This window comes from Pseudorasbora parva, chromosome 4, assembly GCF_024679245.1.
Source record: "Pseudorasbora parva isolate DD20220531a chromosome 4, ASM2467924v1, whole genome shotgun sequence".
Classification (NCBI taxonomy): domain Eukaryota; kingdom Metazoa; phylum Chordata; class Actinopteri; order Cypriniformes; family Gobionidae; genus Pseudorasbora; species Pseudorasbora parva.
This window is the reverse complement of record NC_090175.1, coordinates 25,750,364-25,762,225: the sequence shown is the minus strand read 5'-3', so window position 1 is coordinate 25,762,225 and position 11,862 is coordinate 25,750,364. Positions and strand designations below refer to the sequence as shown.

General features: G+C 39.3%; 1 protein-coding gene and 1 long non-coding RNA gene across 4 annotated transcripts in view; one reads left to right on the top strand and one right to left on the bottom strand.

The window, feature by feature from the left end:
- Window positions 1-11,862, top strand: part of epha6 (eph receptor A6) — a 174,353-nt gene that overhangs the window by 122,845 nt on the left and 39,646 nt on the right. For all 3 annotated transcript variants that reach the window (XR_010904743.1, XM_067441397.1, XM_067441398.1), the window contains exons 4-5: window positions 9,159-9,314; window positions 10,985-11,320. Coding sequence is in view for 2 of the 3 variants with exons in the window: in XM_067441397.1 (XP_067297498.1) it covers window positions 9,159-9,314; window positions 10,985-11,320 (492 nt within the window). In the remaining variant the exon portion in view is untranslated. The remainder of the gene's footprint in view (window positions 1-9,158; window positions 9,315-10,984; window positions 11,321-11,862) is intronic.
- Window positions 1-11,862, bottom strand: part of LOC137073174 (uncharacterized) — a 55,535-nt gene that overhangs the window by 15,819 nt on the left and 27,854 nt on the right. The window contains exon 4 of the long non-coding RNA XR_010904744.1: window positions 5,844-6,285. This is a non-coding gene — a long non-coding RNA (uncharacterized lncRNA). The remainder of the gene's footprint in view (window positions 1-5,843; window positions 6,286-11,862) is intronic.

Here is an 11,862-nt window from a genome sequence, read left to right as displayed (position 1 = left end):
CTTTCCGCTGTAACATGTCCCTGAAAACCTCATTGATAAAAGCTTGAAACACTGACGGACTATTGGAAAGGCCGAACGGCATTACCCGATATTCATAGTGCCCAGATGTAGTAGAGAACGCGGTTTTCCACTCATCACCCCTCCGTATGCGAATCAGGTTGTAAGCGTTCCTTAAGTCCAGCTTGGTGAAGTAGCGGGCAGTGCGGAGCATCTCCAGGGCTGCAGGAACTAATGGGAGAGAATAGAGATATTTCACCGTCACTTCGTTCAGGCCACGATAATCAATACACGGCCGAAGACCCCCATCCTTCTTCTTGACAAAAAAGAATCCGGCGGAGGCCGGAGAGGTAGAGGGAGTAATGAAACCTTTAGCCAGCTGTTCGTCAATGTACGCCCTCATGCTCTCCGTTTCAGGTTGTGACAACGGGTACATCCTTCCGCGTGGAGGCACCGCTCCCGGCAAAAGCTCAATCGCACAGTCGCCAGCCCGGTGAGCGGGAAGATGAGAAGCCTCGGTCTCTGAAAGCCAGAGCTAGGTCATGATAGTCGGGGGGAATTTTCTGAAACTGAACTCCCTTGAGGGAAGCGCTGTGGGGTTCAGTACCTGGGACAGCGACCATGCAGTGGCTCTGACAGCCTGTTGACCATTGGGAAATCCTCCCTTCAGACCAGGAGATTTGGGGGTTATGTCTCTCCAGCCAGGGGAGCCCCAAGATAACCGGATGCATGGGTGAGTGAATCGTGAATAACTGGATGATTTCAGAATGCTGCGTCCCAACACTAAGCGTGAGAGGTTGCGTGGTGTATTGCACCTCTCCTGACCCCAGGGGGCGTCCATCGAGCGCTTCCACGGTTACCCCAGAGTCACATGCGAGGAGAGAAACATGGTGAGCTTTAGCGAAGGCAAGATCGATGAAGTTTCCAGCAGCACCAGAATCAATCAAAGCTTTTACGTTTAGAGTTCGTCCGTTAATCTTCAAAGAACTATTCACCTCAAACAATCTAGAAGTGTACTTGGAACTCACCGCAGGAGAATTCTTGAGCGCAGGATTGACCGGGCAGGTGGCTCTCAGATGTCCCGCCTCTCCGCAGTACATGCAGAGATTATTGCGCCGTCTCCTCTCTCGCTCCGCCATGGAGAGACGTGTGTAGCCAATCTGCATGGGCTCCGGCTCCGTGTTGGGGAAAGCACCCTGGACTGAGCTGGGTCTGAGAAGTGTGCGTCAGGAGCGAATCAAGTTGTCGAGACGGATGGCGAGCTCCATTAGTTGATTCAAGGATTTCCCATCGTCGCGGCATGCCAGCTCTCCCTGGAGATTCGAGTTCAATCCCTTGCGGTACAACAGTTTGAGAGGTCCCTCCTCCCATCGAGTCTGGGCTGCCAGGGTCCGAAACGAGAGTGTGTAGTCCGCTGCAGTAGATTTTCCCTGACGCAACGTGAGCAATAGTTCTCCTGGGTCCCTTCCTCCCGCAGAATGTTCAAACACCTCTCGAAATTGAGTTAGAAATTCATCATAAGAGGGAAAGGAGAGCTCACCTCCATACCAGAGTGCAGTAGCCCATTCCAGAGCCCGGCCGGTGAGTAGGGAACATATGAAGGATACGCGGCTTGCATCCGTGGTGTAGGACTGTGGCTGCTGGTCAAAATACAAGCTGCACTGCAACAGAAATCCCTTACAGGCGGAAGGTGAGCCATCAAATTTTTCGGGAAGGGATAATTTAGGGTGGTTGGAATTGTTACTCACGGCCGGTGGCACGGAAGCCGGTGCGGTAGGGTTCGGAGCTTGATCCTCGGCCGTGCTCGGCGAGGAGAGGGCTCGGACAGATCTCACAAGCTCCTCCGTGAGAGAGGTTAGTCTCACCAGTTGCTGTTGATGGACAGTCAATACCTTAGCTTGAGCGGAAACCTCAGAGACCAGGCGAAGGAAATCTGCTGGATCCTGTTGTGGTGAAGTCTTCTGTGACGAAGAGACTGAGGCGTTCGGATCCATTTGCAGTAATTTATTAATATAGCACAAAAGGGCAATCCAAGAAACATAGGTCAAACAGGCATAGGTCAGAGGCAGGCGGCTTAGGTTCAAAATCGAGAGCAAAGTACAAGAGCAAACACAAGAAATAAGCTAGAGACAGCGTGTAGGTAAATCAAGACTTCACAACTAAACAAAGAACATAGGAGACATATAAAGGTGAGCTAAGGGTACACAGGTGAAAATGATACAGGGATAATGAGTGCATGCAGTCCTAATACGCAGGAGAGAGGGATCTGGTGAAACCAGGAGGAGGCGCAGTTGAGCGTTCTGTGACATATATATATATATATATATATATATATATATATATATATATATATATATATATATATATATATATATATATATATATATATATATATGGGTCAATGACATGACATGTATTTTTTGTGTCCAAATGATTTATTTTTCTAAACATAATTTTAATAAATACATGTCATATATCAAACTGATCTACAATATCTCCTTTATAAGAAACCTTTTTCATTTTATTGATATTCAATTGATGTTTTTGAGTTTTGGTGTTTGAAAGACCAAAAATGTCAGGCGGTGCGACCGTCCGAACCTGCAACCAGAGAACAAAACTGCAATAAAAAGGTTAATTTTGTCATTAAAATTTTTAATTAAATAGTTTGGCATGATTTTATGTTAAAGTCATTATAAATGAGCGAAAATGGTGTATCAGTCCTATTTCAAAACTATTTTAACACTTAAAAAACTTTTGTCCGAAAAATTGACTTCTCCAAATGTCAGGGAGGGCGACCGACATAAAAACGCAATTTTATGCAATGTTCCTTTAAGAAAACCATGTGACAGCATATGACATTACACAAAAGACCCCAGAGGACCCATTTGATGCAGTAACAAGGTTAGTCACCCTCCCATAAATATTAGATAATTTGACATTTTTGAGTAATGATGAGGTTGATTCAACTTATCATGTCAGGCGGTATGACCCCTGGAAAACTTTGAAAATGTGTTGTTATTATTAAAATGTGTATTTGATTAAAAAAAATTATGTATAACCTTGAGCACATGGTCAAACATTTTTATAGGTGTCCAAACTAATGCCTGTTAGATTTGAATTGAGTTTGAAATGTCAGGTGGTGCGACCAATATGTCAGGTGTCGCGACCAGAATAGCAGTTAAACGAACTGAAAAAAGTCATGTTAATTCATGTTTTTGAATATATTAAATACATTTGAATAAATGTATAAAGCTTTCTGTAAGATATTAAGTTGTTTAACGGTGCAATCTACATATATATTTTTATTTTATTTTATGATGGTATGGGTAACCATTTAAGCACATTGTCCATCTAAAAATCATATTCTTCAAGAATAACCAACACTGATACTAAAACAATTGCATATTGCATCTTTAAATTAATCTTTTTTTCATTTGTTTTTGTAGATGCCATTATCAAGCAAGGAGAAAAGAGCACAACATAGAGCTAATTTAAAGGGGTGATGAATTGAGAAATCAGCTTTCCCTTGAGCTTTTGATATATAAAAGGTCATGGTAATATAAGAATATCCTGTAAGTTTCAGAGCTAAAAACTTCCTTGTTAGTCAAAGAAAAGCTTTTATAAACACCAGGCCCAGCAAACGGTCTTGTGCTTCATCCTGACATCATCGACTGACGAAACACGCCTCTACAGAATAATAAGCACATCCATGTGTGTGTGTGTGCAGTTTGTGCTTCTATCCACCGATCGGGCAGGCTAAGCAATACAAAAATAATATTTCAATCAATCGCGGGTGGATGAGAAATAAATCATTGTGTTTGTTTGATAAAGATGTTCTCGAGCCCTGTGGTCGAGAGAATCATTCTGGTTGCCGCTTTCAAAACAATCTTTCCCTCCAATGAACTGACAGCGTTTACTTCTAAGTCTCCAGTGACACGCCCATCAAAACCCAGCGTACAGGAGAGAGCCTCAAAACCAGTGTAGAAAGTAGACTATCACTTATTAGTTATGATGTTTTTGAATGTAAAAACCACACGAACATCATTAGTTGACCTCAGACAACAGTATAAATAAAAATAAAAAAGCCAGTTCATGACACCTTTAAAAAGTGATCCAGTTGCAAGGGCAGAGTACCTTGCCAAAAGAAAAGCAAGGTTTTGTGTACATCTAGATAGATTACAACTCAAGTTAAGATGTTATGTTTTGTGGTAATTACACAGTTATTACATGTTAATAATAGAAATGTTTTAAATTTCTAGTTCCCTTTCAGTTGGTCACGTTCGACGTACGTCTCCATTCCCTCCTTCAGGGAACGAGGGTTACATACGTAACGGAGACGTTCTAAAGAATCGATAATCAAATGTTTTTATTTATTTATTTTTATCTTGACTTACTGTTACTAATGTGTCTATTTGAATGAACAATAGATTGATAGATTCTGGGCCCAATATTTGCACTAGTTCCATATAAAAGATGTTTTCATTTATTTAACTTGTTCCTTGAGGTTTTGTCTGTATTGTTTTGCACTTCTTGTTAATGAAATATTATTATATTACTGAGTTACATAAATTGGTCTGAGGATTAAAATAAAGGCAATTGAAATCAGAATAAAATGCATTGACATTTTTACTTTTATCTTGTAAATATCAATCTTTATTGATCATAACGTCAGGTGGTGCGACCGGTCATGGTCAGGTGGTGCAACCAGCATATTTTCATTTAAATGTATCAATTTCCACTGCAATTGCAAAATAAAGTAAGAAATATAACTGTAAAACTTTATATAACATATACAAACCATTTTAACAATTAAAAACAAAAATAAAAACTCCTTATCGAAAAATTGGTGTTTGAACACATAGAAAAGTAGCCATTTATATGAATTGGAATAAAAAAGACAACAAATAAAGAAATGAAAGGGGAATTTACAATGCAATATGCATTTAAGACACTACAAGGACTGATATTTACAAGTTCTCAGTAGTGCTAAGTACATTAAATGTATATTTATTTAAATGAATATATGGTCGCACCACCTGACATTTTCTGGGTGGTAAAATCAGAAATCTTGTTTAATAATGAATTAATGCTGCCTAAAAAGCTGTAAAACCAATATGAAGCAACATCAAACATTTGTTTGGACATAAAAATGCATTTTAAAACCATTTTGCTTAAAAAAAATAAAAAATGATCTTGAAAACCTTATTCGTCATTGACCCATATACATGTTTACAAATTTTAGATTCTAACAAAGAGTTCATGTGTGATTACCCTACAGTTGAGGCATAATTTCCATCACATCAAATTATTTTTCAGTAACATTTTTTATTTTAATTCAAAAGTTACTGTAGATCTTTTACCAAGAAATCATGATAAACATTTTTTTTTTACTTGTTAAAATATTATGGGCAAATTATGAACAAAGTGTGAACATTTATTTTAGTTGTGTGTGTTGGGATACATAAAAAGCTAGCTGTGAGACAAAGGAGTCTGGCATTTTATTCCAAAACATCTGAAGCATAATGTATTACTTGAGATGTGGTGGACAAGACTTTTTTGTGGATTTTTTTTTAATGACTTTCAGGGGGAAATAAGACAAAATGTTCATGTGACACATGTATAACTATTGTCAGACATTATTATGGAACAAACAAAATAAACTGTTTTAAAAATCTACTATAATTTTTCACTTCACATTAGTAAAATAGAAGTTGACTTTGTTTACAACAAATCTAAATAAAAGTAAGAATCCTCATTAATGATTTATACACTGGCGTTGTTTTCCCTGCTAGGAATGCTGCCAAACGCCTATACTGATTTAAAAAAATGAGGTCCTGTGCACAGACCTTGTTTCACTGCATCACAGTAAGGACTAAAGGCTGCTGGGGAAGCTCTCTGGGAATGGCCCTGTTACTGGAGAAGGTGTCTGGAGTCAGAGAGAAACAGATCAATGCCTGTAATGTTGTGGCTGTAGAGAATTACTAACCTCTGAGGAGCAAATTTAAATAAAAGTGAAACTAGTGTGTGTGTGTGTGTGCGTGTGCGCGTGTGAGTGTGTGTGTGCGTGCGTGTGTGTGTGAGAGACTTCAGAAAGATATCTACTATCTTACATTTATGATGTGTGTAAGTATGTGTGCTTGCGTGTGTGTACCACTTAACTCAGTCTCGTCTGGCTGCTCTCCTGGGCCTTGGCGAGTCTTTCAGTGTGGAGTCTAAAGTCCAAGGCAGAGTGTTTAAGAACTGCTATGGTTTGGAGCATAGAAACGATCAAATGAGTTAGGCTGCACACTGGAGGGAGATAGAGAGAGAAAGGGGGATAAGGAGAAGCTTTTAATGTATCTCTTAAGCTATCAGTTCCGTGGAGACAGACAGACTGAAAACAACATCTCGCATTTTATCAGCCGTTTGTGTTCATATTTCATTTTTAGGGATATTGCTTGTGTATTTTGACCAGCAATTTAAAATAATATTTATACAAGATAAAAAAAATATATAATAACTTCGAATAGATGGAAGGCTAGAATGTGTCTTGTGTGAACATGATTGAAAAGTGTTGGCATGCCTTGTCGTTCAAAAGTTTGGGGTCTGTAAGAATTTGTTTTATGTTTTTGAAAGAATTTTCTTATGTTCACCCAAGGCTGCATAAATTTGATCCAAAATACAATAAAACTGTTATATTGTGAAATATGTGTTTTCAACCATTTTAATATATTTGAAAATGTATTTTTTTCCTGTGATGGCAAAGCTGAATTTTCAGCAGCCATTATAGTCCTCGTTCTAATGTGTGAATGTGCAATTTTAGTACACATTTTTACATGTATTATTATCAATGTTGAAACTAGTTGTGCTGCTTTATATTTTTTGTGGAAACCATGATATGTCTGTTCCATGATTGTTTGATTAATAGTGTTTAATTAGAAATAGAAATTTGAAGTCTTGATATGTTAGTCAGTTTTTTTTTTTTTTTGGGGGGGGGGGGGGGGGGGGGGGGTTTGCATCATGGCTAATTCGTAGTTTGTACCACCAAAAGATTAATATGCTGCGTTCACACCGGATGGGAATTATGTGACTAAATCACGCTATTCGCGCGAAGATGGACACTTGAACTATTTGAATCCATTCGCTTCATTTCCGTGTGACATTTACTACACAACAGACGTGAATTTGCGTCATGGGAGGGCTTCTGCCAGGTGTACTTGGGCTGCTTGTCTTGTGGAGAAATGGCTGACATGGGCTAGGCGATAATGTAGTTGTTTAAAGCTCAAATCGTTGGTTTATTCATAAAAAGAGTGCCTATTTGAACATTTTATCTGGCGTTTTCTGAGTTGTGAGCTCCAGTGGATCAGCGGCGCGTCACGCTTGTTTACCCCGGCGAGAGCAGCCTTTTTAAGAGCAGCTAGTCCTTCAGACATTTGCCGCTGGCTCTGATGTTTCTGTGGTGTCTCGAGCTATAATTCGTCTTGTGTATGTAACGGGCGAGCTTTAGTCTCATGGATCTCTAATTTGTTTCCTGGCAAATAGTTTAGGCTGAGGGCAAAGTCAACTCAAGACTTTCTCCTCATTGTTGTCACTACTAGAGCAAGCTCCTGATTGGTTAACGTGGCGCGAATATCCGCCAAAGTTCAGATTTTTCAACTTGAGTAATTTGCGTGTTTTGCGCGATTTGCGTGAATTACAAGTTCAAAACTCTCAATTTGCGCGAATCGCGTCTCTGCATTGACTTAACATTTAAATAACTCTAGCGAATCACGTCATTCGCCTCCGGTGTGAACACATCATTTTTTGCGATTCCCGCAAATGAGGCGGCGCAAATGACGCAATTCACGCAAATGACATGGCGTGAATGACGCGAATTGTGCGTTTGACGCGTTGAAGTTGAAAAATCTGAACTTTGGCAGATATTCGCGCCGCATTGACCAATCAGGAGCCTGCTTGCTGCTGTCACGTGATGAAGTGACGGATGGGAAACCCGAGACCAGAGAAATTTAAAAATACTACTGTTATTGTTTCACAAAATGTAGTTCTAGGAGTTTTTCAGGCGAGAATGTAGTTGTCTAAAGCTCAAATATGTGGTTTATTTATTAAGAGAGCCTATTTGAAAATTTTATTTGCCGTTTTCAGAGGTGTGAGACCCAGGCGATCAGCAGTGCTCATCAACCCCGGCGTGAGCAGCCTTAACTCGGCTAGTCCTTCTGACGACTGCCGCTGCCTGGCAGAGGACACTCCCATGATACGAATTTGCATCTATTGTGTAGTGAATGTCACACATGAATGAAGCAAATGGATTCAAAATGTTCATGCGTCTAACTTTGCACATATAGCGCCATTTATTCACATCCGGTGTGAACGCAGCATGAGTTATTTTATTTTATTTTTTTCGTATTTTCCATTTATTTTCTATGTTCATTTCTAGGTTGTTTACTATGAACCAAGTGTGACTTTTTTCCATTCCTTTAACATATCCAAATCATGCCCATTTTTTTTTTCTCTCTCTCACATAGCTATGGAAGCCCCGTTCCGGCACTAAATAAAAAGTTAAAAAGAGTTATTGCTACTTTTTATCTCAGAATTCAGACTTTTTTTCACAATTGCGAGTTTTAAAGTAAAAATTCAGACTTTTTTTCACAATTGCGAGTTTTAAAGTCAAAATTCTGACGGGTTTTTTTTTCTCACAATTGCGAGTTATAGAAAAAGTTTAAGAGATAAAAAGTCGCAGTTACTCTATATTTTTTTAATTTATTGGCGGAAACAGGCTTCCATACAGAGCTAATGCTAACAAAAGTTACAGGGGGAAAAAAAGTGTCATCCCATGAACCAAAACTAGATAAAAGTTCAAAACTTAAAATGACCAAAGAGACCCATGGTGTTAAGAAGAAGAAAAAATCTTGCTGACCCCAAACATTCAAACGGTAGTCAGCTCACATAATACTACAAATAAATAATACAATATTCAGTTTTTCAGGTTCTCAAGCCTTCTTCAGTCTTCAGTTTTGTATGTGGAGGGTTCCAGCAAAGATTAATGTGAATAATTGTGATTCATTTGATTAAATAGCTGGAAATTACATTTTGATTCACAGCCCTAATTAGAAATATGTATTTTTGTATCATCCCTAAAGTATGGAATGCACCGCCTTAAATTTTCTCTTATGTTCCTCACACAGCCTGCAGACCTGGATTCTACAAAGCCTTTGCAGGAAACATCAAATGCTCAAAGTGTCCACCTCACAGTTCCAGCCACACCGATGGTTCGGCACAGTGTCACTGCGAGAAGAGCTACTACAGATCCAGCAAGGACCCTCCCACAATGGCCTGCACACGTTAGTCAGCCTACTCCTTTGTATTCATTCTTATCCCTTTTTCCAGTTTAAATTTTAAGGTTCTTTAAATACAATAGCAAAATTGCACATTTGAAGTGGTTACAGCATAACAAAATATTTTAAATAGACAAATAATATATTAAAGAATTTTTACACAAGCAAGTACCTTGTTGTTATGCATCAGTGCATGGTCGGATTTTTACACAAATGCAGTCAAATGCTTCGAACAAACATACAATCATCCGATGCAATCCAGGACACCATTTATCTAACCCATCCACTTGTTTCCAACGCTGCTGCAGAGTCTGTACGGAGATTCAAACAAGCTGAGTAAAATGGATACATCAAAGCGAACATTCTTGCTCTCTTTCATTTGTCCTGATGTCAACAGACTCAAGTGTGCAGAATATGTCACAAACTGAATGCATAACTGTATACTAAATCCAGTGTAGACAGCATCAGTCATTATAATTGTCTGTATTTGCTTTTGTTGCGACACAACACTCACATCCGGCAAATGTCAGCTGTCAAGCGACTGAATGCCAGTGAACGGGGGCCTATGGTACAATGATCTATGGTCTTGCTCTAGAAGCATTCATATGCAAATGTGTTCGCCCGTGTGACATCACAAATCCCGCAATATTGAAACAAACTGTTTTTGGAGCTTGATCAAATAAATGCTTTGTTTATAATGAGAAGGATGTTTTAACCAATACCTGCAGGATGTTTTAGTAGTACAAAGACCTCTTATATGTCAAATGATCAAGGCAAATTTCGCATAATTTTCAGTACCATCTAAACTGAGATGACAATATGGTTGTATGATATGAGAGAGAACAAGCGATCTGATGCATGGCATGGTGATGTGAAAGTTTTCATGGCACTAGTTTCACTTACCTATCTTCTGGGTAAGTGAAACTAGTGCCATGAAAACTTTCAAAAAATCAATTTATAAAATATTAAGATAAGATTGAAAAGGTAAAGATCAGTGCAAAACAAGAAAGACGGACTAAGGTCAGATCACTATTTTCTCATCATTATCATTCTCTTTTATGTTTCTTCTTCCTCTATTGTTTCTGATTCTATTGATCAGAATTTCTCTTATTTCAGTCATCTGCTTCATCATCATCTTCTCATTCCCTCCTTCTGCCCCCCATCATGCTTACTCAAATTATTCACCAAACTCAATCTTTTCAACACCAGCAGCAATCTGCATTAAAAACAGGAGAGGAGGAATAATTACTTCCTTGTTATTCACGAGTGGGTGCAATTATCATTAACTATGATAATCATGTCTAGGACATATTCTCATTATCATCATTAGCTGAGTCTGGGAAACAGCAGATAAACGCAGACTTCCCTGAATCTGGCTCGGAGCCGGAGTTCTATAGGAAGCAGAACCAGGGTACTAGTGCAGAGACATTTATATATCAGCCAAACCAGAAGGAGGGTATGAAAGAGAGATGGCAAAAGCTCTCGTGTGAATTTTTTAAGGCATTAGTAGGATACATTAGCTTAAGCATATGCACATTTTTGAGAGAGGGAAAAAAGATAAAAACTGTTAATCTGCATAACATTTTTCGCAATAGGGATTTTTTTTTCTCTCTCAGCATGATTTCTGCCAGCATGATAATTATGGTTGCTAATGTGTCAGGTGTCTCTACTTTCAGGACCACCCTCCCCCCCTCGAAATCTGGTTTTTAACATCAATGAAACCGCCCTCTTCTTGGAGTGGACTCCGCCCAGTGACACAGGTGGTCGGAAGGATATAACCTATAATGTCTTATGTCTTCGATGCGGGACTGATGGACAGGCCTGTGAGCCATGCAACAGCAATGTGCGCTTCGTACCCAAACCCACAGGCCTCGCAAGCACCTCTGTGGTGGTCCAGGACTTTGTTGCACATGCCAACTACACATTCCAAATCGAGGCTCTGAATGGAGTGTCAGGCTTGGGCAGATCAATGAGACAGCTTGCCAATATCACCGTGAGCACAGAGCAGGCTGGTAAGTAGAGCTGTTTTAAAACTGAACTGACATCAGTTGATCACAGAAATTCTAGGATAGTTTATATGTAAAGTAATGTTATGATGATCACGGACAAGGCTCACATTACAGAGGAATATATGGACTAAATAGATTTCTGCATGTGATTCTGATGAATTAAAAATAAATCTGACACATTAATACATTTATACTAGTATAACTGGTATAGTTTAGGGAGGGCTTCATGGGAGGACAAGTGGGAATGTTGTTCTGCAGCCTGTGACAAGTCCTCCAACAGCTCATGAAAAAAGTATTTAAGGCAAATTACTTAAAAATAACAAGTTTTGTCAAGGAACTCTAGATGGTGCAGGCTGATGGGTCCTTAATGCAAGCTGATGATGTTAACTTCATGGCACAAGCTGACTGGTCCATGTCGCATCTGCTCAAAATTGAAATAGCCAACACAGTCTCAGAGTCTCGGTCTCAGTCCCCTCAGAGTCACTTTTTAACGCACAGGGTAACCCTTTGGCATCGTTTTCTGTAAAAGCAGAAAAATTTGTAAA